The 26,467-nt window shown below is 38.8% G+C and overlaps 1 protein-coding gene across 10 annotated transcripts in view; it reads right to left on the reverse strand.

Annotated features, from left to right (window-relative positions):
• Positions 1–26,467, reverse strand: part of LOC130919997 (ankyrin-2-like) — a 127,560-nt gene that overhangs the window by 33,455 nt on the left and 67,638 nt on the right. For 6 of the 10 annotated variants that reach the window (XM_057842703.1, XM_057842699.1, XM_057842701.1 and 3 more), the window contains 16 exons: positions 25,476–25,602; positions 23,508–23,574; positions 23,313–23,416; positions 22,970–23,005; positions 21,980–22,204; positions 21,769–21,867; positions 19,360–19,514; positions 17,188–17,399; positions 16,899–17,106; positions 16,730–16,826; positions 16,392–16,620; positions 15,652–15,777; positions 15,452–15,574; positions 15,336–15,368; positions 15,203–15,224; positions 3,500–13,388 (listed from right to left, as the gene is read on the reverse strand). In XM_057842703.1, the coding sequence (XP_057698686.1) occupies positions 3,817–13,388; positions 15,203–15,224; positions 15,336–15,368; positions 15,452–15,574; positions 15,652–15,777; positions 16,392–16,620; positions 16,730–16,826; positions 16,899–17,106; positions 17,188–17,399; positions 19,360–19,514; positions 21,769–21,867; positions 21,980–22,204; positions 22,970–23,005; positions 23,313–23,416; positions 23,508–23,574; positions 25,476–25,602 (11,435 nt within the window). In that variant the 3' untranslated portion in view covers positions 3,500–3,816. Of the gene's footprint in view, positions 1–1,478; positions 1,690–1,793; positions 1,935–2,998; positions 3,131–3,289; positions 3,357–3,498; positions 13,389–15,202; positions 15,225–15,335; positions 15,369–15,451; positions 15,575–15,651; positions 15,778–16,391; positions 16,621–16,729; positions 16,827–16,898; positions 17,107–17,187; positions 17,400–19,359; positions 19,515–21,768; positions 21,868–21,979; positions 22,205–22,969; positions 23,006–23,312; positions 23,417–23,507; positions 23,575–25,475; positions 25,603–26,467 lie in introns of those variants that run through there. The other 4 variants (XM_057842706.1, XM_057842702.1, XM_057842708.1 and 1 more) reach the window with 4 other exon arrangements.

Raw genomic sequence — 26,467 nt, forward strand, 5'->3', positions numbered from 1 at the left:
TGCATTTATCAGGGTTTCATGGGCCGTGATTTGAGTATATCCGTCCGCCGAAACAGCCTGATGGCACAGACACAGTGGTACCTCGACATACGATCGCTTCGACACACGATCTTTTCGACATCTGATGTAAAATTTGACTCGCCATTTGTTTCTTCATCCGACGACATGCTCCAAATACGACGATTTGTGACAGCGCAGTAGTTTCTTTGTTTTGCTGCAGAACGGACGCACAGCGGATTTTCTTGTGTGAGAAATCAACACTGGTTCCAGGAAGGTTAGTGCAGGTAGTGAAAAAAGGAAAAATTTAAAGCCTACCATTGAAATGATGGAAATGATAGAAATATATGAGCGTGGTGTGCGCATCCATGAACTGGCTCGACAATACTCCTCCTCTGACCTCTCTTTGACAGTCTTTATAAGTTAAGGTGATAATTATTAATGTGGTACCATCGCCAAAAGGAACACCAGCTTCGTCAGGTTTTTAATCATTTATTTCAGAACTTGTGCAACACAACACGCCTACTGTCCGCTGCAGCTGACGCCAGCAACAACAGAACGTGAAAAGAGAAAGTAAAATCTCAGCTGCACCTTTCTTACTGTGACGTCAGCCACGCGGTGCGTTCAGGTACAGAACGCAAAACACTTCCGCCAAATTAGAACCCGATTCATTACATTATTACAGGAATTATTATTATTATTACATTATTCTGATTTTTACTTATAACTTATTTGTTTTGCTATGTGTAATTGCCATTTGTAATAGTACCAGAAGTATTTATTAAGGATTTAGTGAAGGTTATCGGGCTGTGGAACGAATTAATGGAATTATAATGTATTCTTATGGGAAAATCCTGCTCGACATGCGACCATTTTGACTTACAAACAAGGTCCTGGAACGAATTAACTTCGTATGTAGAGGTACCACTGTATAAGTATGCCCGAGTTGTTGCCGTCAGTGCGGAGGGCGCTGTGAAAATAGAACAACTCTCTATTTTGGACCCTGCCCCTCGGCGAAAATTCACTCAAGACCTTCCAAAACGACCGCCACCACTCTCTTTCGCCGAGAAGTCCCTTCTCCCATACACAATGAATGGGTAGTTTCTGAACCCTACACACTGGGCTGCTGCTAGTTTGAAAAGGTCCTTAAGAGAATGAATAGATGGATCTCACATTTTTTTAATAGAAAAACTGGATACACAGGTCACTCAGAATACAAGACCCTAATCCTTGTCCATATTATTGATGTACCTCCTGTTCTCTTTCCTTCATTTCATTCCTGAAATCGGTGACTGTTGTCAGCCATTTTTACAGACAAATGTGTACTTGAATTTGATAGGCTGGTCTAATGACATTCTCCAAATTCGGCAGAACCTATACCAAATACATGTTATTTAATTTCTACAACCCATCCCTACTACAGATACAGTATAGGCTACTTACTGCATTGAGAAATGAAATTGATAAAATCTTAAATTTACTGTGTAATGTCAAGCTCCTCCAAAAGGTCACCATGCACACTCTCTGAGTGGGTATGCCCTGCAGGCTCTGCCCATGAAGGTATGTCAAGTAGAGAAGCTACAGAGAGATCCTCTTCAGAAACAGCTGGGGGAGGTTTGCGATCTGATTCAACCCTTCTCACAATTCGGGGACTGTCCACATCGTCTTGCACTGAAGATAGAGCCATGGACACTGAAATAAAGATTAACCCCAAAACAATTGAAAGGATAGAAAAACCCCCTAAATATTTCATACTGATTGAAAACCCCTTCCCAGAAAAAAAAGGTGAAAACTACCTTCACTATGGTCCAAGGTCTTCTCAATCTCTGCATATGTTCTAGAGGTTTGTTCTTGAATTGACTTGTTCATCTGGGTTTCAATTAGATGAACAATATCCATCCGATTGATCTTGGTCAATTTCTTGATCAGATAATCTTCTGTGGAATGATTTCATAATGTTTGTCGGAAGTATTATGTATTGTATATGTCGAGTATGTCAACTAAAAAACATTATATATATACCGTAATTTTCGGACTATAAGCCGCTACTTTTTTCCTTCATTTTGATACCTGTGGCTTATAGTCTAGTGCGGCTTATTTGTTGATTTTTTTTAGGTAACACTTTATTTGACAGCGGTGTCATAAGACTGTCATAAGATCATCAAAATTATGACATGACACTATCATGGACATTACTGAATGCTTATGTCATTAGGTGTCATTTGGCAAATTATGTCACTAACTCAATTTTTTTCCATCTTGGATCTCTTGCATCTATTCAAAAGTGAGATCATTTGCCGGAAAACACTTAATGACATCTGTTATAAGCATTCATGAATGCTCAGGACAGAGAAATGTCATAATTATGATTGTGTAATGACAGTCTTATGGCACCACTGTCAAATAAAGAGTTAGCAAATACCATAACTAGCAATTGATGAAACAATTGGAACAGTAACTGAAGAAATATTTAGAACAGAACACGATTTTTGATTGTTGTTTACATCTGTAGCGCTGCAACGCATGCTAAGAGGCATGTTGGATGACAACAGTCAACAGCAGGTGGCAGCAGAGGTTGACTGTCTCCCCTAAGGGAGCAGTGATGGCCAAATGAAGCTTCTTGAAGCAATAAAGCTTTGCACTAATTGGTTCAAAGTTTAATGATGGTTCATTTGGTCTTATGACAGTCGGTCGTATGATGCCGCTGTCAAATAAGGTTGTACCAGTTAATATCTTTTGGTGTAAATATCCCATGATACAGTGAGGACAGCTGTGGCTTATAGTCCAGTGCGGCTTATCTATGAACAAATGTCGTTTTCGTGCCAGATTTGGTGGGCTGCGGCTTATAGTCAGGTGCGCCTTATAGTGCGAAAATTAGGGTATACAGTATATATAGATCCAGTTTTTAAATGCGTGTTACAGTATTTTCCATTATAAAGAGTTGGAAAAAAAAATGCTAATATGTCTTTTCAACTGAGGCTGATATACAGGTAATATGTACCTGTGGCATGTTTGCCTTCCCGTTCAACCCAACGTTGAAGCAAGGCATGACTCTGCTCCTGAAGTGAATTGGGATTCTGTGACCTAACGAATTGAATATCATCCTCATTGAATTCCAGTTCCCTTGCCAGCTCTGGGGGGGGAGGAATAATCAAATTATGAATGCATACTGAGCGTGTTTTTGCTGACAAAATAATAATATTCATTTGATTGTTTTACATTATTAAACAACACAATGATATAGTTTATATATATATGGAATAACGTAAAACACACAGAAATGACAGCTTACCAGTCCAACTGAAGCCAAGGAGATCGGCAATGATAGCTAATGTTTCCTCTTTCCTGTCAGCATCATCCTGCCAATCCACTAAAAACACCACCAAAGTAAGACAACATATATATTTTTAACAGTGCTTGTACACATTATAGTCTGTAAAGACGAGTAGTTTTCAGAAGACTGTGGCTTTAAAGATTGTAATACAACTGAAATAATGACAAAATGTTATGTTGATAGCGATGAAAGATAAAGGTTGGATTTATGTATCTAAAGAATTTCTAAAATATGATTATATGGTCAAGATCTGCAGATGAAATTTTGAAATATTAGTCAAGCTGAATTAGTATCAGAGATACCAATGGTCTGCATCAGATTAAGCTTGTCATCTAAAACCAACATGACCATTCAATCTTGAGATAGGACACGGACAGATGAGATGGACAAGTAACTCACCAACATGCAAAAAACACCACAACATGCACACACTTAATGCCAGAATGGTCTTACGAAGAAGAAAGAGTTCTTGCTGCCAGGGAGAACTATGAAGCAAAAGCCCATGTAGACCTGGCCATACCTGCCATGCATTGTGGAGATGGTTCATCGGTGAGTCTCTCCATCTGAGTTTCCACTGTGTCATCCCAGGTAGGCCTAGATTCAAACACATCAGCTGTACCAGAAGATGGCTGCACAGCTGTCAACGGGTCCAAATCTAAACTGCTTGAGGTTGGGATGTCGTACATAAAGATAACAGAATCTGGACTTTTGTGACTTGAGCTGCTGATGTCATCAGTATCCAAAGAAATTGACGATTCTTCATTCTTACAGATAACGATTCCTTTCATTTGTTTCGATGATGGAAGAGGTTTAGCCGAGGAAAGACTTGATTCATATGTGGATTGAGCACTGTCAGAACAACTCCTGCTGTTTTTACTTGAGACTTTACTTTGATCATCACCTGTCTCAGATCTTGTTCTCCGAATCATTATTGGGTCTACTGATGTGTTTGACAAATCAGGCTCAGAGTCCCTTGGAGAGCTTCCCACTTTTAAGTTACTACCCTTCTTTGTTTGGCTGCATTGATTGACATCACGGAGTGCATTTGAAAAAGACATTTCAATGACAGAACACTGATCATCCTCATCATCCTCATCAGCAGAGGAGTATAGTAATTCACAACTTTGCTTTGTGCTTGCCTGAAGATCGGCTATTGTAGAGTCAAGATAGTTGTCATCCCCTTGAATAAGGTTTAGCTTGTCCATCCCTGTTGGTGAACCGAGCTGAACTTCGGTTGAGCTACCAAGATCAGCATCAGAAAGATGCTTGTCACTCTTTGACTTCTCACATGAAGTTGTTACGAAAGTTCGAGGTTTGGGTGTAGGAACATAAATCTCTGTTGTCTTCTGTTGGATATCCTCTACAATTGAATTACTGTTGTGGAATTTTGACAATCTGCTTTGCTCTTGCCCAGTCTCCTCGGTAAAAATATCGTCAACTGGATGCCCCTTTATTTGAAAAAATGCATACCCTTCGACCTCTTCATTAACACTCCTTCTTGTCAAATCAATTGCACCGCCTCTGGTCATTTCAAATAACTTTCCCTCTTCAAACTGAAAATGATCGGGGGTTTTGTCATCACTTGGTGATTGAGCTGGTGATTGATCAAATGTTCTACTGTTTTCTGAATAATGATAATAATGCTCCTGTTTTTCGGCTTGCCCAGAGTGGGTGACAGAATGGTCACACTTGGATGTAATACATTGGGTTTCTTGAGACGGACCTTGGAGTAGGTTATCGTTGTCATTATCCGCATTAAGCTCATCTGTAACACAGCTATAAAAATGTGTTTCATCAGCACCACTCTTTGAATTACTTTCATTGTCAAATTGGCATTTGATGTTGATGGGTCGAGACTCTTCACTTCCTGTAAAGAAGTCCTCTGTATCTTTTTGGAGTTCAAACTGCACCCTCTCTTTGCATAGAGTTGAACCAATATCAGTTCCTGCAAATGTTTCCTCTATATATTCCTCTGGTGTATCTTGTAAAGAACATGTCATAGCTGGAGCAGTATTTATATCTTGTTCAACATACTCATCATCATTTGTCTGTGATGGAGTATATTGGAAAGTATCACCCTTGGTTTTAGCATCCTGTTCCATTTCATCAAACGTTTTTATCCTTGCAGCCATTTTAAACATCTCCTCCTCTGGGGTAACTTGATTTACTTTGGAAGTACCCTCGCTTGTGTTGTTTTCTGACTCAAAGTCATCCTCACAAATATTTGTGTCAAAAGACTCTCTCGTGGCTGACAATGTCCTGTCTCCGTTACCCTCTAAAATAGTAGGGCTGCCGTCGAGAGAATCTGGACAAGGAGATTCTCTAGTAGGGCTTGGCTCAATGGAATCAGGTGATTTCTTTGAAGATATATCCTCCACAATTGGACTTCCCTCGAGAGAGTCATGTGGATAAAGCTCTTTAACTGTTTCATCAAAACTGACCGTGTCTAGGTTCTTTAAATCTGCTGGCCTCTGTGGTGTAGATGTGCCAAAATTGGTATCTATATATTCTTTGTTGTATTCACCCATCGTTTCATATGGCTTTGCAAATTTCACAGTACTATCACTGTGGTCATTAATATTTGAGTCATTGGTAGGATACGTTTTCGATGCAGCCTCTTTGGCTGGGAAACTTTCACAACTTTCATCTTCATGCAAATAGGTCTTGCATTTACTTTGTTTTGACATGGCATCATTTGAAAACATAGTGCTATTTTCAGGTGAAAATGCATATGGTTCTTTGTCGATGTCTTTAGATATTATTGTTTGTTTGCACTTTTCATGGACTACCTCATCTGCTGGGAAGCATTGTGTAAGCACTGGTTCTTTCTTTATATAATGGTCTAATTCACAACCAAGGAGTGACAACATGCCCGACATATCCCTCTCAGTTTTAGATTCTGTTCTGCATTTCTTTTCATCAGTGGAATCATCCTGGAATGGTGCCTCACTAACTGAACTTGACACCACTTCTTTGACTTTACCCACATGAGTCTGCATCTGTGTCTCTCTAGCTTGCTTGTCTGAGTTTCTAGGTTTCTCGTCACTTGAGGATTTCTGATTTCTAGTAAGAATAACTTGTTCAAATTTATCCTCAATAAAGTCCTCTTCTGGAGTCTGATATGTCACTGGCCTATCCATCAGATATTGGTCTAAGTCACTCTTTAGCAATGATATCATGCCTGGTGCTTCCTTTGCAACAGTAGATGGTTGATAGGACGTTTTTTGGTCCATCAATTCTTTTGTCATAGTGAACTCTTTAGTGATGGCCTGCCCCTTATCTATTTCATGTATAATGCCATCTAGAACAACATAATGATTTACATGGTCTTGTTCATGAAAATAATTTTCTTCTTTTGGACAGGTGGCCACAGAATTGCCCGCTGTGATTTTATTCAAGTCACTTAAGCTGGCTGTCAACTTCCCAGAAATTCCTTTTATGTCTTTGGTGGTTTTGGATTCTTCCGATTCATTCTCTGTGTCTTTGGCTGTTTTTATTTCAAACAAACGATGTTCCATCTTTGCATGATCATTATCGTCATCATTCTCATTGTCCATCTGAGGGGCCACTGCAAGCGCTTCCCAGTCCCCTTCCAAACTGGAAGGACATGCCCTATTTTCTTCTTGTCTCCCGATAGTTTCTTCAGAATGTTTCAGTTCTGTTGCAAAGTCATTGTAGGGAGGAGGGTGAATTTCTTTTGGATTTCCCTTTGTAAGGATAAGTTGTTCAAAGGGTTCCTCAGTTATATTCACTTGAAGTGGTTCATTTGGTACAGTCCTTGTTTCATGACATTGATCTAAGTCATTTTTCAATAAAGACACCAACCCTGACATATCCTTCACTTTTGTGGGTGTCTGATTGTTGGTTTTCTTGCCAACATGGACTTTTTCAAATAGTGGTTCATCCACTAGGATTTTGTCATTCTCATTTTTCATCTGAGTGGTAACTCTACAGTCTTCATAGTCATCTTTCAAGTCATTTTTCATTATGGACACTAACCCAGACATATCTTTCTCTGCTCTGGTTGCCTGGTAGTCTACACTGCTGTAAAAGTTGATTTCTTCAAATTGGGATTGATCAACTGTGATGTCTTCCACGGCAAGTTCTTCATGTTCATCTTCCAAACTAGAATAAGGTGTCCGATTTCTGTTTTGTGTTATCAGAGTTTTTTCTGTGTTAAACATAATTTCATCAGAGGCATATGGATAAACAGCTTTCCCATTTCCCTTTGTTGAGACTAACTGTTCAGAATGTTTCTCAGTTATATGCTCTTGCTGTGGTTGATCTGGTATGGACCCCATTTCTAAACTTTGCTCCAAGTCATTCTTCATTAAAAACACTAACCCTGACATATACGTCACTGCTGTAGGATCCTGGTTTTCAGGTGTCTTGCCACTATGGTCTTCTTCAAGTAGTGAATCATCAGTTGTGAATACTTCACTATCATTGTTCTTCTGAGAGGCCACTAAGAGTCTATCGTAATCATCATCTAAACCGGAACAAGGTGTCTTACTTCTTTCTGTTCTTATATAGTTTTTTTCAAACTCATTCTGGTTTGTGCCAAATTCAGTCTTATCAGAAGCAAATGGGTTGATGTATTTGTGATTTCCTTTTGTTTCGATAACTTGTACAAAGTTTTCCTCAATAATATCCTCTTGTTGCAGTTGATCTGTCACAGGACTAGATTTGAGACATTGATCCATGTCTGTTTTCATTATAGACACCAACCCCGACATATCCTTAACTGCTGCAGGTCCCTGATTATTGGTTTTCTTGCCAATATGAACTTCTTCAAATCGTGGTTCATCCATTGTGATGTCTTCATTATCTCTGTCCACCTGAGAGGCCACTAAAAATCCTTCATAGTCATTGCCCAAACCAGAACAAGGCATCGTACCTTCATCTTTATCAGGTTCTTGAAAAAGTTTCTGTTCGGTGCCAAACCTAGCCTTCTGCGAAGTAAATGGGAGGATTTCTTCTCCTTTTCCCTGCGTTAGAATAATTTGTTCATAATTTTCCTCAACGATATCCTCTTGTTGCAGTTGATCTGTCACAGGACTAGATTTGAAACACTGATCCATGTCTGTTTTCATTACAGACACCAACCCTGACATATCCTTTACTGCTGCAGGTCCCTGATTATCGGTTCTCTTGCCAATATGAACTTCTTCAAATCGTGGTTCATCCATTGTGATGTCTTCATTATCTCTGTCCACATGAGAGGCCACTAAAAATCCTTCATAATCATTGCCCAAACCGGAACAAAACATCTCATCTTCATCCTTATCATGTTCTTCAAAAAGTTTCTGTTCGGTGCCAAGCCCAGCCTTCTGAGAAGTAAATGGGAGGACGTCTTCTCCCTTTCCCTTGGTTAGAATAATTTGTTCAAAATTTTCCTCAATGATATCCTCTTGTTGCAGTTGATCTGTCACATGACTCGATTTGAGACATAGATCCATGTCTGTTTTCATTATGGACAACAACCCTGACATATCTTTTACTGCTGCAGGTTCTTGATTATTGGTTTTCTTGCCAATACGAACTTCTTCAAGTTGTGGTTCATCCATTGTGATTTCTTCATTATCACTGTCCCCCTGAGAGGCCACAAAAAATCTGTCATAGTCATTGCCCAAACCGGAACAAGGCATCTCATCTTCATGATGTTCTTCAAAATGCTTCTTTTCGGTGCCAAACCTAGCCCTCTGAGACATAAATGGGAGGATTTCTTCTCCCTTTCCCTTCGTAAGAATGATTTGTTCAAAATTGTTTTCGATGATCTCCTCCTGCAACGGTTGTTCTGTTACAGGACTAGATTCCAGAGAATAATCCATTTCGTTATTCATTATAGAGACTAACCCTGACATATCTTTTATTGCTTTGGTTGCTTGATCATTTGTTTTCCTGCCAATGTAAATTTCTTCAAGTCTTGGATCATCAGTTGCGACGTTTTCATTATCACTGTTCATCTGATAGGCCACTGGTCCTTCATAGTCATTGCCCAAACTGAAACGAGGTGATTTATTTTCAGCTTCCTTCTCATCATGTTTCTCAAAATGATTCTGTTCTGTGCCAAACTCAGCTTCACCAGAAATAAATGGGACAAGGTCTTTTCCCTTTTCCTTCGTTAGGATAATTTGTTCAAAATTGTCCTCGATGATGTCCTCTTGCAGTAGTTGTAGTTGATCTGTTACAGTACTAGACTCGAGAGATTGATCCATTTCCTTTTTCAATATTGAAACTAACCCTGACATATCTTTCACTGCTGTAGATCCCTGGCTTTTGGTTTTCTTGTCAATACAGACTTCTTCATGAAGGGGTTCAACCATTGTAATTTTTTCATTATCGTACGCCTGAGGGGCCACTATAAGCCCTTCATAATCACTGCTCAACCTGGAACGAGGCATCATATTTTCGTTTTCAATTTTATCATCCTCTCCAAAATGTTTCTGTTCTGTGCCAAACCCAGCCTTATATGAGCTAAATAGGTGGACGTCCTTTTCTTTTCCGTTCGTTAGAATAATTTGATCAAAAGTGTCCTCAAGTATATCTTGTTGTGTTAGTTGATCTGTTACAGTAGTAGAGTCAAGAGATTTATCCATTTCCATTTTCATTATGGACACTAACCCTGACATATTTTTCAATGCTGTGGGTGCCAGATCATCTGTTTTCTTGCCATTGGAGACTTTTTCAACTTGTGGTTCATCAGTTGTGATGTCTTCATTATCACTGTTCATCTGAGGGGCCACTAAAAGTCCTTCATAGTCATTGCCTGTATTGGAATGAGGAGTCTCATTTTTGCCTTCAATTTGATCATTTCCCTCAAAATGGTTTTGTTCTGTGCTAAAATCAGCTTCATCAGAAGAAAGTGGGTGGGTTTCTTTTTCTATTTTCTTTGTTATGATTATTTGTTCAAAACTTTCTTCAAGGATTTCCTCTTGTAGCAGTCCACCTGTTACAGGACTAGATTCGACAGATTGATCAATTTCCGTTTGCAACATGGACACTAACCCTAGCATATTTTTCAGTGGTGTGGGTGCCTGATTATCTGTTTTCCTGCCATAGTTGACTTTTTCAAGTCTTGTTTCATCAGTAGTGATGTTTTTATTATCACTGTTCATCTGAGTGGCCACTAAAAGTTCTTCGCAGTCATTGCCCAAATTGGAGCCAGGTGGTTCATAATTTACGTCTTCTCTTCTATCATTTTCTTCAAAATGTTTCTGTTCTGTGCCAAAGTCAGCCATACTAGAAGGAAGTAGGTGAATGTCATTATCTTGTCCCTCTATAAGGATAGTTTCAAATGTTTTCTCAGTGATATCCTCTTGTGGGAATTGATCCGTTACAGGCCTAGTTTCTAGACATTGATGCATGTCAGTGTTCATTATGGACACCAACCCTGACATATCTCTCAGTGTTACAGGCTGCTGGTAATCGCTTCTCTTGCCAGTCTGGACTTCTTGAAGGAGCGGTTCCTCAGTTGTGATTTTTTCAGTTCCATGATCATATTGTAAAAACAGAGCACAGCTTCCATGATCACTTGTTGAATCCTCTTTTCCTTCATCATTCACTTCTTCATCCTGCAAGCATGAAGGCATCTGATTCTTCACTTGCAGGGTCCCTGTAAGTTCTTTGTAGTTCTGTCCATCACTTGAATAATTCTTACTATTATTGTCTTGTCTAGAAACTGTCTCTTCAATCCCCTCCCTCAAATTATTCTGTTCCTCTGGCCACCTAGACTTTGGCCTTGACTCTAGGAACAAATCCAAATCATTTTGAACCGATAACAACCCAGATCTCCTTTTTGCACATTTTGGTATTTCACATTCCGCAGTTGCTTCTTCAGCTTCCATTTTCAATGAATTACCTTTCTTTATTCTACTATCAGTTTCTTGTTCTTTACCAAATTCAATATTATCAGATGAAAATCTGCAGATATCTTTTTCCTTAAGTATGATAATTTGTTCAAAATTTTCCTCACTGATAACATTTTGGGGTTGCTGATTTGCTGCCGGACTCATTTGTACAAACTGATCTAAGTCAGTGTTCATTAACGACATCATTCCTGACATATCTTTTGCCGATTTGCATGCCGGCCTATCTATTTTCCTACCAATGTGGACTTCTTCAAGTAGTGGTTCTTCAACTGTCATTTCTTTAAGTTCATCATCATCGTTCATGTGATGGGTAAATGCAAGTCCTTCATCAATCATTTCATTATCAGTAAGTGAAATAGTTTCGCCTAATGAAGGGCATATTTGTAGACTATTAACCGAAGTCCCGTCATTGGATCCCACCAGTTGAACTCTCACATCTAAGGCTGTGGCTGTTTGTTTAAATAGCTGGTACTCGGGACTTTCTTCAAGCTCAGCCTTTATATCAGCACTGAAATCTTCAGAAGGTCTGCGGTCAGGGCTTATCTGCAAATCTTCAGATAAAGTTGGACCAGTACTGATAGATTGTTCTCCAATTTGCATCATTTCCCAGTCTCTGTCTGTTAATAGTCCTCTCTGAGGACTATGCTGAATTTCATCAACATTATCTTCCTTTTTTCCAAAACTAACAGTATCGGTGATTAGCTGTGTTGCATCATGGGACTTCAAGTTTGCAGATTGAAGTTGATACTTTGCGTCATGTGAGCTTGTATCTTCAGTGAAATCGATTTCATCTGGTTCTGAAATATCTGTAGTAGTGATGGAGTTCGACTCAAAAAGCCCCTCTTGACTTTTTGAAGGCACTTTCCCGGATTGAAATGCTTTTGTTAGCTCCTTAACAGACATGTTTTCCTTTTCATTAGGATCAGTTGACTTTGTGCATGGATTAATGCCTCTATCATCACAAAATGTGACAGTCTTTCCAACATTTACGTTGGAAAATAAAAGTGATTCTTTGGACGTATCTTTAAGTATGCCCGTTGGCTGATTTCCACAGTCAGCTTTGTCATCTCTTTGAAAGTCATTATCATTATAGGGAATGTGAATGCTGTGACTTTGGGGTTTTGTTTGGGATTTTGGACTTTGTTCAGTCTCTGTACTTTCTTTAAAATCTGCTGATTTACTTGTTTGCGTGGTATCACAAGGAGCCAAAGCTTTGTGTTCAAAAAGCCCTGATATATTTTTTGATGGGTCTTGGCCAGTCTGGAATGCTTTCATTAGTTCCTTGACAGACATAGTCTCTTCTAATCTTTCTGTTTGAGATCTTGGGGATCTAGGAACACGGGGAAGCTCTGGCATTTCACGCTCCATTTTTGTTTTTGCAAGGGATGATCTGGAAAGCTGTACTGGAGCGTGTTTTTGGCTCTCTTCTTCTTCAACTTTGTCTTGTAAGGCTTTAACTCGGTCTTTTATTGATCCTATAGGTGTTTCAACCACTCGTGGGGAAGCTGGTGGATTTAAGTGTGACTCAAGCACAAAGCAACTCTCATTCAGAACAACATCCCCGTCTAAAGACTCCTCAGAGCTCATCCTTTCAAGCTCCCCCTCAGAGCTACTATATCCAGATTGCTCTCTGTCTCGTAGCTTTCTCCTAATTGGTTTCTTGATGTCTGGCGGCCTTCGTTTAACATCAGACTTCACAACAAGCTGTTCACTGTTTTTTTGGACAACCTCCTCTTTTGAATCACCCATCAATGCAGCTTGCTGTTCCAATTTTGTCTCAATGACAAGGCATGGGTCAATGGGTCTCATGTCTCTTTCCTCTGTGGGGAGTCTGCCTAAAGTGCTCTTTGTCTCAACTTTCCTTTCTTGACCTGACTCAAAGATCGATAACTTTTTTGCTTTTCTTGAACTGTCTTCTTGCTCTTGATCTTTAGTCTGGTTTCTTTGAATCTCTCCAACCTTTACATGCCTCTCTTCGAGTTCATAGTTGGGCAGAATTTCATTTTCTTCACTCCACCTAGAACCGTCTGCCTCTGAATTTTTGAAGTGATCAGAATGCTCTGTATTCAAAATGGGAATTTTTATATCTGACATGTCAGAAAGAAGATCTGGACTTGCAAGTGTTGCAGGGTCCAGAGGTTGACTTGTTTTCAGTGAGAATGTCTCCATTGATTCTGATTCATCATCTTCAGTTAAAAAAAAAAAAGCCAACAAAAAAGGTAAATAACATACGGGACAAATGAAGGGGGGAGGAGAGACATCAGAAAAATTTCATCAAGACAATGCTGTTAAAAGCCGGACGGAGTTTAGAAATCAGAGAAGGGCTGACAAGAGAGAGAATAAGGAAGTCTTTACAGACCAAAAGTTAAAAAAAAAAAAAAAAAGGGGGTTAATCCAGAAGACCTCTCGGTGAGTAGAGCAACAGTAGCATAAGCAGAGCCAAGATAACAACAACTTTATTAGGAGTTTAAATGCCTTTAATTGTAAGAATATAATAGCAGTTCCCTAATTGATGCGAGAAGCAATGAAACAAATGAATCTTCCAAAGAGAAAACATGGAAAAAAAATAAACATTGAATGGAACAAAGGGACAGGAATGAAGAACCAACAAACAAACATCTCTCAAGATTGCTACTGACATGGAGAGTCATGTCTGGCAACAAATGAACCAAATAACAAAAGCTTTTTGTAACTCATTAATAAATCCCCCCCTCAAAAGGAAATCTGGTATTTAAACTAAAGATTTCATCTGCTTTTCAACTCATATTTTGTGCAATAAAGTACAAACAACTTAAATACAGATAATACATTAAAAAAACAAAACAAAAAAACAACACACAATCAAGGCGTGCACTGCTTTTAATAGTTATGAGGAAAAATGAAGGAATGTTATTTACAGTGCAGTAATCAAATCTAACTTAAAAACAGGTGAATAAAAATATAACATTACATGTTAAAGAGGCTTAGATAAAGATCACTTCTGCAAAACACGAACATTTTTCCTAATATTTCTGAATAGAGCAATATATATTCAAAAAACACTGGTAGATGGCTACAAAAAGCGTCTCACTGAAGTTATTTCAGCCAAGGGGGGTAACACTAGCTATTAGGTGGTAGGGTGTCCTAACTTTTTCCTGAGTTAGAATATGCATTTTTATTGATAACTTTGGTTTAATGAATAAAACAATGTTAATTTTTGTTGTTTACCTGCAATTAAATCACTTCCTTTTCCAGAGATAAAGAAAAACATGATCAGACATTGATATGTGAACATGTCTTAATAAAAAACTGAATATTTAATGGGGTGTCCTATTTTTTTCACGACTGTATATATATATATATATATATATATGTATTCTAGTTCCTTAAATAATGATAATTGTCCACACTATAAGAAAATAATATTGTTATTCACTAGTCAGAGTCAAACTTAAATATAAGAAATCAAACTGGTTTAAGTACTTGTACATTTAAATAATTACAATTTATAGACCTTAAAAATTTTAAAGAGGAGGGGATGCGAAAACAATACAGAAAACTAGAGAAAGTAAAGTGCACAGCCATAGCATAGCTACATGTTAGTATAGCAAAGGACAGAGCAAGGGTCATTCCAATTGTAGGTAACATATCAAACAGTGTACATCTTGGCACATACATCTGTTTTATATGTCAAACACATTACGTCACAACCTTTATGATCAGTTATCTGTTCTTAAACTCACACTCATCATTATGCTTAATTAGTGAGTTATGTTAAATGGAAGCACATACGCCAAACTTATATTGAATCCGACGTAAACATAAATAACCTTGTGGTGTTAGGTGTTTGGCATTAAACTTTTACCATTAGACTCAGAAAGTGACAATTAGACATGTAATAGAATATAGAAAATCTTACCATGTAATAGATTACTTCTAAAATTAGATTTGTATATGGTAATGCTAGTGATGATCACCCGAAATATTTTGGAAATTTATGAACTGTAAAAGATTCACTTACATTTCTTGTCACTCTTTTCACTCTGCATCAGAAAGTAAAAAAAAAGAAAAACAAGAAAAAGGAAAAGGAGTTATCATAGGTATCAGAAATATTTATTTCTGGTCTGTCAGTGCATCAGGATGGTTTCGTTTACCTCATCATCCATGTCTTGCTCTGAATCAGATTCCTAACAAAAACAGTAACAGGTACAAAAGTTCAGAAAGGAAGAATTCTGCATTAATTATCATTTTAACTTCATTCTTGACTCACCTTGGAATATGTTGGGAGGGTTATGTTAAGGTTGCAAATTGCATTGTGGTTCAGGCTGCGGTATGTGCGCGGTTCTTTCGTGAAAGAAAGCCGACCGCAAGGCTCCTGTGCTGTGTCCCTAATCTGTGAATCATTTCAGGAAGACCATTCACTTACTGAGTAAACGCATAGAATTCAGATGTGTAAAACCCTGTCCATACTTTAATGAAAAGGGCTAGTCGATTCTCTTTGAAGGCAAAGAAGCTGAAGACATGATGCTGTCCACTCTTCGTTAGGGGCACCAGGTTTCCAAAACAGTCAGCAAATATTGGTTTTCCCTCTAGGACCTGAGTTAATAAATGAATTACAATTATTTAAACACACTTTTAAAGCCCATGCATACCACACCAAGTACACTATTCGCTACACATGCACCATCATGAGTAATATTTATTGGAACAAAGAAATTCTTTCTAAGCTATTTAAAAAAAAAAAAAAAAAAAAAAGACTTGCATGCGTCAACGTTGCACAACACGTGTAATTATGAAACACACGATTACACATGGTATTTGAGGATACCCAATCTTCAAATAAAGTGAACTCATTTCAAAAGCTCTCGTTTCATCACTGAGTTGAAGGATGGCTACTGTACGCATGTTGTAAAAGACAACCAAAATATCGGAAGCAAATTATCAATATAATGCATTGAAAAATCTACACAATTTTGTCAGTTACATCACAAGGAGCTCTTAAGTTTTACCACTATCTGCAATTGTGCAATATTAGGGTTTTATCAACTTTCCCCAAAATAAACAATCTCATGTTTCATTCCAGGTTTCAGGATTTAAAATAAAGTGTATTTTCCCCCCAAAATCTTTTAGTCAAATTCAACATTCCACTGCATAATTACATTTTGGTTTAGCATTATATCTAACACCTCCAACTCTCCATGATACTGCACCTCAACATCTCGACTTCGTGCAACTTCCGTGAAGTTCTCTTGCTGCTCCAGCGTCTTGTCCATTTTGTCATCAGTCATACAGAAACAGCGCAGTCGTGCTTCAATGGGGTCCAAGGTCTTGGCAAATATGACAAACTTGGCCATGTATGGGACACAGATGATCTCTCTGTATAACTGAGAGCCAAAACTAACAGAATCCTGGACTTGTCGGCAGTCTATCAGCCAGAATCTACAAATGTGAATGATACTTAAGAGTCAGTGACAGTATAATTACTTGGGTTGCATGTAAATCACGTTCAATTGAATAGCGAGAGAAATGGACTAAACACGCGCTTTACCTTGCTGACACATTTGTCGTGAAGGAAACACACTGATTAACAAAAGTAAGAGGTGTAGAGCCAGTGATGTCTTCCCACTGAGCTGGTGTTGTCCCGCCTGAAACACATTTTTGTTATCAGAGTAAAAAACAAACAAACAAAAAAAACCCACAGAAATTCTAAGACTTACCAGTAATACTACAAAGCAAACGTAATGTAGGCGTCTCTCCGCTGTACACAGATCCGACACCATCGTTGTTTACGCTCTTTGGAATTGGGATTGTCATTGTAATTGGTTTGTGGAACTTTCTTCTTCTTGGTTCCAGCGTGACAATTGGACTGAATGTTGCCTTGTTGCCAAGGACCTTCTTCACTAAGTCAACTTCAATAGGTTGAGCCTGTGACATTTTCCCCATAAGTTTTCAACTTTTGAACCCCACCGCACGAGTATAACCAAATAGTTTATGTACGGGACAAACCTGTAGCCCAACTCGGATCTTCTTAGTAAGTGCTCCCTCAGGGAAGACAGCCTGTACTTGGGGAACAAGAGTGCTACTGAGGACGCCGCCCTCCGGACCGATAAGATGGCTGTCTTGCTTTATTCGAGACACCACGGCAAAATACTGTGGGAAGTCTCGCGTGATGATGCGGCAGATTCTTTTCTTCTCAAGTTCCTCCGGGGAATCCAGTTCTATGAAGTTCAAAGATACTCAACATAAACAACAGTTCAATTCAGTTCAGTTCGGTTTATTCACACATCAAGATACACAGTACTTGGTCATATGCAAATGATTCATATAAGATGCGTGAAAAGGCCATGCCAAAGAAGCTATTTAAAGCTTTTAGCAGGGGCCCACGAGGACAACACACACATACACACACACCCGTACACATACATACAATTAACTATGGACAATTTCAAACTTCTGGTTACATTGGATTTGATATGAGACACCCTAAGTGGATCTCATTCAAGTAGTGGTGCAATGTGACTAAGTAAAAGTAGGCCTACTTTGTTATTATACTTAAGGACTTTTTTTTTTGTTTTTCTGTACTTTATTTCAGTACAAATAAGAAGTGGTACTTTTTTAGCCTGGTACACCAGACTCACCGCTGATCCAGCTATTGAGTCTGGCCACCATTCAGCGGATAAAATTTCCAGGGCGGAGCAAGCCACAGCAAACAGACAGCGGAGTGGACCAATCAGCGACGGGCGGACGTGACGTTAGTAAAGCGACGAGGGACTTGCGCACGGAAGTAGACATACAAGGAGAGCGGAGTTTATTCAACATGGCTAGCGCGAGACAGACTGCTGTCAATGACTTGTGTCGATGTGTTTTTGGTCATTTAAAACTGATTTTACTGTGGATTGGAACATATTCTCGGCTCTCCTGTTCGCCATCTATGTTGTTGTGGAGACAACTTCCGATGCGGAAGAGTGACGTTACTCGTTAAGAACACATCACGCAAATAAACGAATCTGATTGGACGGTTGATTTTGTGATTGCTTAAGAGGCCGTTAATGGCCTGGGTCCCAGACTATTCTCACAGTGTTTGAAAAATACAGGGAGAACAGTCTGGCCGTGCCAGGCAAGTACTTTTTACTTTACTACATTTTACAGCACGTATCTGTACTTTTACTCGCCTGTGTTACACGTTACTATACCGTAATTGAGCATGAGAGGCAGCAACACGACTAGAAGCAAGATTAGGTAGGGGAACAAGATACTGACCAATAAAAACCAACAGTGAGAGCAGTGCAGCTTCATATTGGTGCTACACACTCTTGTACAGTAGTTTGGGGTATGCACCTGATAGTTGCTTGCAATCCGCTATTAGACTAAGTTAAGTAGTTTTTATAGCTTGTTAAGCTTCTGTTGACAGTGCAGTCAATTTTACTGCTCCTTTTTCCCATTTTTCAGTTTTAAATAAAATTGGGCAGTCAGTTAATTCTCGGGTTCTTTCTGTGAATGTTGGCTAAGATCCCGTTTGTGCGTCGGGAGAAAATACTTTTACTTTTTACTTGTAAAGTAAATTTAAAAGCTTTTACTTGTGTATTTTTTGCTTAGATACGTGTAGTTTTACTTATTAGTTAGTTAGTATTACAGTAGTATTATTACTTAGTTTTTTTTTTTTGCCCCTGTATCTGTTCTTTTACTGAAGTAAAAAAAAAGTGAGTACTTTAGCCACCACTGCATTCAAGTTTTAGGAAGTGAACAGTGGCGACAGAATTGAAAATAAATCTAACAACACGGAGTCATTTTGAAAAGTTGTCAAAAGTTAAGGTTAAGCCTTAAACCAGGTTAAAACATTTAGGATAACAAAACTATGTGCTTATAAATGTAATGCCCACTTCATTTTTTAATTTTGAGAAAAGTTTTCCAGAAGAATATGCCTGTTAAATTGCTAAGAACTTTAGAATTTCCACTCGGATGTAACGACATACATACGTCAGCAAATCTTTGGAGAACTCACCTCTTTTTGGGAATCGTAGGATTAATCAAAGTCTTATGATACTTGATGTTATATATTAAAATGTGCCATTATGTAACATTTTCTATTACCATTTTTGATGAAAAATCTACAAACAGCGACTTAAAATCACAGAACATTCATTGCTGCAACTTTCATACAATCATACAATTCCTTACTTTCATCCATTCCGTTAAGTATCTGGTTGAGCTCCTCTTCTGTGAAATCACAATGGTGCTCCCTCCAGTTTTCTCCTGTTTCACTCCTCAAAATGACCAACTCCCTCTCAGTGCCCCTCAGTGCGGCGAAATGTGGGATCTCCACAATCACAGGACTAACAGAAAGAGAATAAAGTAAATGAATTAATTACAAATATATCGTCAGAAAAGCTTAAGTATGTCAAAGCTGATGTCGTATGTGCATTGAACTCGGAGCCACCTTTAAAAGCAAAAAAACAAAAAAACAAACAAACTTGAATTTCAAATAATAGCAGGTGCAAATCATGCAGGATAAAATTAAAAGATCTTTCGCATAACCAAGAAAAAGAAAGAAAATGTAAAACATTTTCATCTTTAAATAACAAATTGCAAAACAGGATATGTGGAGTAAATCATGGTGACAAATAAACAATAAAACAAGCAAAACATGAGCACATTTTACATTGGTGCTTGAAATGTTGGTAAAGGCATAATTTTAGTTTGAACAAACATTTTTTAATCCTAAATTAGAACTGGGCCTGGGGAAAAAAAAAAAAAAAAAAATGGATTCAGTCTACCGGTCTACATGAATGAGTTGAAGTGTGCGGTGGCAGTAAGAGATCATCAAGAGTGCCACCGGAAATTTAACTGGGCTAAATAATGCTAATTTATCGGTCACCCAAAAAATATATAAATAATAATAATACAAGATTATGGACTATCTATGTATGCCATTTGAGTTTAAAATTAAGATAGCAAATGTGGTAAATGGTGTTATAGACCCTACCCACGTGACGTCACAACTCCTTCCTCCTGACTGGTGCCGCCCAATTGTCCGTCAACACATCATGTCTACCTGTTACGGCTACGTACATTCCTCCTATTTACGATGTGTTTTTCTGCTCGTTAACATTAATAATCAAAATGGTGAAGGCGTGTGTGGCGGTCGGTTGCAATAACAGAGAAGATAGAGGGGGAGACTTGAAGTTCTACCGGATTCCGAGAGACCCGGAGAGGAGAGAGCGAGATGGGCTGCTGCAATTCGACGAGAAAACTGGGCTCCAAACGATTACCACAGATTATGTAGGAGTCATTTTATATCTGGTAAGATGCATTTAATATATATTTAGAGGGTTTTGGGCTGACAACCACAATTAAGATCATTGCTAGGCTAATCGCCGACAACATACACGTATGTATGTAGTGAGAGTGCTGTCGCTAAACCATATAAACATTAAAAGCCCTAACTCCATTGACAAACGACATGAAATACATTAGACTTGACAGTGGATGTTAGCAATAACAAAAGATTTTGAATTGAAAATTTCGTAACTCACCTTTCCAAGCACAAGATAGATTCCTGCCGAATTTTCGTGGACGAGGACCTGTTTCACCCAACCAGCAACGAAGTATTTATAAGCCTCCAAGCTCTTAAAGTTTTTCAAACTTTCGTGAGAATAGGCTGATTTTGTGTGGACAAGATAGTTGTACATATCAGGCTAGCTAGCAGATGTCAGGCAAATACGGCGGAGACAGCGGGTCGAAAAACATCGATTTAGGCATCAAATATGGATCTGGCGAATGGATAAACTGAAGCTTTTCCACATAACGCCTTTTATGCAACGCATCAAGTGAGTTTACGGCATCCGAAAGCACCGGGTCTTCCATGAAATGCATTATAAATTGCTCGATCAATTGAGACCATTGATAATACAGACACAAAATGACGGACAAGGGGGCGGAACCATACAGCGAGCACGTGATTTTGTGACGTCGGTGGGTAGGGTCTATATACAGTAGCGCTTTTCCACCTTTCAAGGCGCTCTACACTATCTCGCCATCTACCTACTGGTGACGCAGCACCAGGAGCAAAGTGGGGTTCAGTATATAGCTCAAGGACACTTAGACGAGTTCATCAGGGCGGAGAATTGAACAACTACTCTACCACTGAGCCACGCCACCATATAATAAATATAAATATGAGGCATTTATTTTGATGTTGGATTGAAAAAGTCATTCAGAGATAATGACATCACTTTTTTGATTTTTGTTTTACGGTCACCAATTGGAATATGGAAAGAACAAATGATTACAGGAAAGAAATTCTTTACTAGAAACCAAGAGAAGGTATCCGAACATGCAAGCCAATCCCAACTGTCTAACGGTTTAGCTTTCAAATAGGCTGAATAACTTGTGAAACTCTGTTTTACTGTTTTTTCGGGGAAACAATCAATTGCTCAAACAAACAAATTATACCTTCAATTACATTACAAAAGATGCGACAACTTAAAAACAAACAAACAAACAAAAACCCTAAGAAACAACAACAACAAAAAACACGATTTTGGGTGAAAACTGGATCTTGGGTTTAGCAGGGTAGTTCCCTCCTACCCGAGGAACTTTGTTCCTGGAGGACCCAGTTGCAGGATGCGACTGACCAGACTCTCGCCCTCATTCAGAGGGGGCGGAGCTGTGGGAAGGTGAAGCTTACTGATCCATTTGCAGCACAGGAAGGAGTGAAGAAGACAATATCAACACTCCAGCATGAAACCAATTACACACATGCCAACAACCTCTCACAGTGACGCCACCACACACTTACCCCAGAAACTGGGCTCCAGTAGGTCCCACTTCAATGATGCGCCCGGCAAGCCCCTCTCCTTCGACCATAGGGGGCATGGAAGCCAGGCGGTGTCTCTTCACCAGCCTGCACGTCACCCTCGTAGGTGCAGAACACTTCCTTGGCGGCACGATGATTCTAAGGCCATTATGACGGCAGCCGCGCATGGCTCCGCCCCTTGCGTCTACCATAAAACTGACCAGAAAGCTAAAAGACAAGGTGCATGCCAGAATTAGCATAAAAGCTTGTATAGAAAGCAATCCTTTTGTTGACTATGAACTCCATGCAGAGCAATTGATAGCATAGGACTTCAAATTCCCTTATCAATCAGCATTGAGTTAACACAAAAGTATGGTCAGTTGGTTCAAGGCAATCTTCAAGTTTCATTTCACTCAATGTTAGTTGCAAGCATGGCAGGCAAACAATAACGTTCTTTCGAAAATATTAAACATCCTTACTGGGAGACAAAAACAATAGTTTTCTCAACATATATCGAACACAACATGGAATTATGTAAAATGAAAAGGATGCCGTCTTTAACAATTATAATAAATAAATCTAATTCTGCATATTACAATGAATTACAGTACACTAAATCAGAAAAAAGTAAGAACACAAAATACATAAGAAACTTCTAGTACAATTAAGTCGATCAAACTATAAACAAAGAAATAACCCCATTAAACGGTGCTCTCAAAATGCAAAAAATACATACTGATCTTAATTATCTGAATTTAGGATTTTGCTCTCCTATTGCATCTTAATGGGTTAGGTATCAGATTACAAAATCTACCTGTAAGTAGCCAATCTGGGAAACACTTAAGCAAAATCATGCATTAGCAAACCGTGCATGGAGTAATATAGAGATGGGAGAACATTTTATTTTCATTAAAAGACAAATTTAAGAGCAGATGAGGAAAAGGACCAGGAGGAGAAGAGAGGAGAAAAAGAAAGCAAAATAAAGAAAATCACCTGCTGTTGTCATGGTCTAGGCAAGGAGACGAACGGCTAAAAGCAGAATACAACAACACGCCATCACAAATCACAAAAGACGAGTGTGTGCACACAGAAGCCACAAGACAATAAATAAGAGAAAAAAATAACTAAATGTTAAAAAAAAGTGATTTTGTTGTTGACGTACAATTATGATAAATTTCTATAAGCTGCCTTATCTATAATTTAAAACACATATATTCAACCAGTTCATATCACTCCCCAGGAATTGAATCATAGCTGCAGTGTCATTTAACGAAGGAATCAGAAGGTTATTTATGTGTGCACGAGCGTGTGCGTGTTTTCATGTGAGTAGTCCTACCCAGAATGCAGCAGACTGGAGGACAGCACCACATTATCAAGGTGCTCAGCCCCCCAGCTTAAGCGGAACGAGTCCTTGTCTTGCTCCCTTGACAGTGCTGCCACCTTAGGAAAAGCAAAATCATGCTAGTCTTTTAATACAATTCACAGAATGTATCAGTATATTATTTTGGTTTTAATTATGATTTGTCCTCACTTGATGGCTGGTAATCATGTCCTCAATGAGAACACCATCCCTCTGATGGAAGCTTTGGTACTGGGGTCTGAAGAAAGTTGTCAAATGTTGAATGTGTGTGAATAATAATAACAACATACGAATGCACATTTAAAACATTAATTTATTATCTTAATTATTATTGTATGTCTAGAACAAGAATAAGAGAGAGTATTAACTTTTAGAATAATATTAAAATATATTCAGAATTTATTTATGAAATACAGTGAAGAAAATAAGTATTTGAAAACCATGATATTTTGCGAGTTCTGCCGCTCAGAATTCATGGCGGGGTCTGAAATTTTCAACGTAGGTGCAAGTCCACTGTGATATAGATAATCTAAAAAGAAAAATCCAGAAATCACAATATATGATTTTTTTTTTAAACGATTTATTTGTGTGATACGGCTGCAAATAAGTATTTGAACACCTGAGAAAACAAATGTTAATATTTAGTACAGTAGCCTTTGTTTGCAATTACAGAGGTCAAACATTACCTGTAGTTTTTCACTAGGTTTGCACACACTGCATGAGGGATCTTGGCCCACCCATCAGTCAGGTTTCTGGGCTGTCACTGAGAAACACAGAGTTTGAGCTCCCTCCAAAGGTTTTCTATTGGGTTTAGGTCCGGAGACCGGGTAGGCCATGCTAGAACCTAGTTATGCTTCTTATGGAGCCACACCTTGGTTTTCCTGGCTGTGTGCTCTGGGTCATTGTCATGTTGGAAAACCCAGGCACGACCCATCTTCAATGCCCTGAATAAAGGAAGAAGGTTGTTCCCCAAAATCTCACAATACAGGGCCCCAGTCATCCTCTCTTAAATACAGTGCACTCGTCCTGTCCAATGCGCAGAAAAACACCACCAAAGCATGATGCTCCTACGCCCATGCTTCACAGTAGGGATGGTGTTCTTGGGATGGGACTCTTCATTCTTCTTCCTCCAAACACTACGAGTGGAATTAAGACCAAAAAGTTCCATTTTATCTCATATGCCTGCATGACTTTCTCCCATGACTCCTCTGCATCATCCAAATGGTCATAGGCAAACTTAAGACAGGCCTTGACATGTGCTGATTTAAGCAGGAGAACCTACCGTGCCATGCATGATTTCAAACCATGACAAGTCTAGTGTATTATCCACCGTAACCTTGGAAACGGTGGTCCCGGCTCTTTTCAAGTCGTTGACCAACTCCTGTTGTGTAGTTCTGGGCTGATTCCTCACCTTTCTTAGGATCATTGAGACCCCACGAGGTTATATCTTACATGGGGCTCCACTCCGATTGAGATCGACCGTCATGTTTTGCTTCTTCCATTTTCTAATGATTGCTCCAACATGAGATCTTTTTTCACCAAGCTGCTTGGCAATTGCTCTGTAGCTCTATCCAGCCTTGTGGAGGTGAACAATTTTGTCTTTGGTGTCTTTGGACAGCTCTTTGGTCTTGACCATGTTTACAAGTTTGAGTCTTACTGATTGTATGGGGTGGACAGCTGTCTTTATGCTGCCATTGACCTGAAACAAGTGCATCTGATTCAGGATAATACATAGAGTGGAGGGGGACTTTTGATAGGCGGACTAACAGGTCTTTCAGGGTCAGAATTCTAGCCTCTAGATAGGTGTTCAAATACTTATTTGCAGCTCTATCACACAAATTAAATCATGCATTGGGATTTCTGGATTTTTCTTTTTAGATTATCTCTCTCACAGTGGACATGCACCTACGATGAAAATTTCAGACTGCTCCATGATTTCTAAGTGGGAGAACTTGCAAAATAGCACGTTGTTCAAATACTTATTTTCTTCACTGTATATCTGTGGCTGACAAAGCAACACGAAGTGCAAGACTCTGAAGTACACACAGATAATGAAATGAGAAACACTTTTTCTTTTTGCAATTTTTCAGTTAAGTCATGTTGTGTTGTGTCGTTCAGTGTACGGTCGGCACTTCAGACCTGTCCAGGTTGTGGCTCATGTAACTGAAGCTGTCTAAGTAGTGTCCTGGCAGAGAGTCATCTCCAAGCTCTCGGAGATCCTCTGCTCTTAAGTACTCGCCTCCGTCGCCAGTCATAGTGTCTTCACCTGCACAAAAGACACACTTGCAGTGTCAGTAACTATAAGATTGTTGGTTTAACTCCTACAGACTTAAGCATGCTGCTGAAGGACATGACGTGTTCGTGTCTCTAAACCAATGAATACACTGAATTTAGTTGCTATTGCCACTTCTGGGAGATGATTAGATGAAACTTTACCCATCAAAATCAAATCATGAGGTTTTGCATGCCCGCTTTGCTATTCTCCGCTCTTTGAAAATGGCTGACCAAATGTAACTTCAAAAAGGATAACGTAAAATGCTCATTTCTCATTTAAAAACACGCTACATTAACATTAAAAATAACAATGAAAAGCATGAAATATCTCCGACCCAAAAAAATTGCACTTTGTTCTGATGTTTGGATGTAAAAATCTGCGTTTTTTGTTTTGCTTTGCAGAAAAAATGTGGGTCTGAAAGGGGTGAATGCAACAAGTTTGCATGGTTCCTCAATTAGCATCAATAGAACTTTGTATGTTTGCACTACTCATTAAGAAAAAAAAACAAAAATGAAACACATGTACTTTATCATCCTCATTGTCCCCCTGTGACAAGAAGTGCTAGACCTAAAAGTTTCATTTTTTCTTCATTAAATCTCTCATAAGTAGTTTCAGTCATTGTGAATTAACAAAGTTACATTTTGAAGGCCATTTTGTTTATTTTCATTATTTTATTGTTTGTCTACCTTGAAATGCTGATTAGCACCTTTTTGACATACTAATCCCTCATACTAAGGTTGGTCCTAACATAATCACAATTAGCTAGTGCTAATGCTGTCCGTATCACAAGACGAAATTCAGTTTGCGGCATGCAACTCCAACTAAGAGACCTTGAATTGGAAAATAACAGCCCTGC

Source organism: Corythoichthys intestinalis, chromosome 8 (genome assembly GCF_030265065.1).
Source record: "Corythoichthys intestinalis isolate RoL2023-P3 chromosome 8, ASM3026506v1, whole genome shotgun sequence".
Classification (NCBI taxonomy): Eukaryota; Metazoa; Chordata; class Actinopteri; order Syngnathiformes; family Syngnathidae; genus Corythoichthys; species Corythoichthys intestinalis.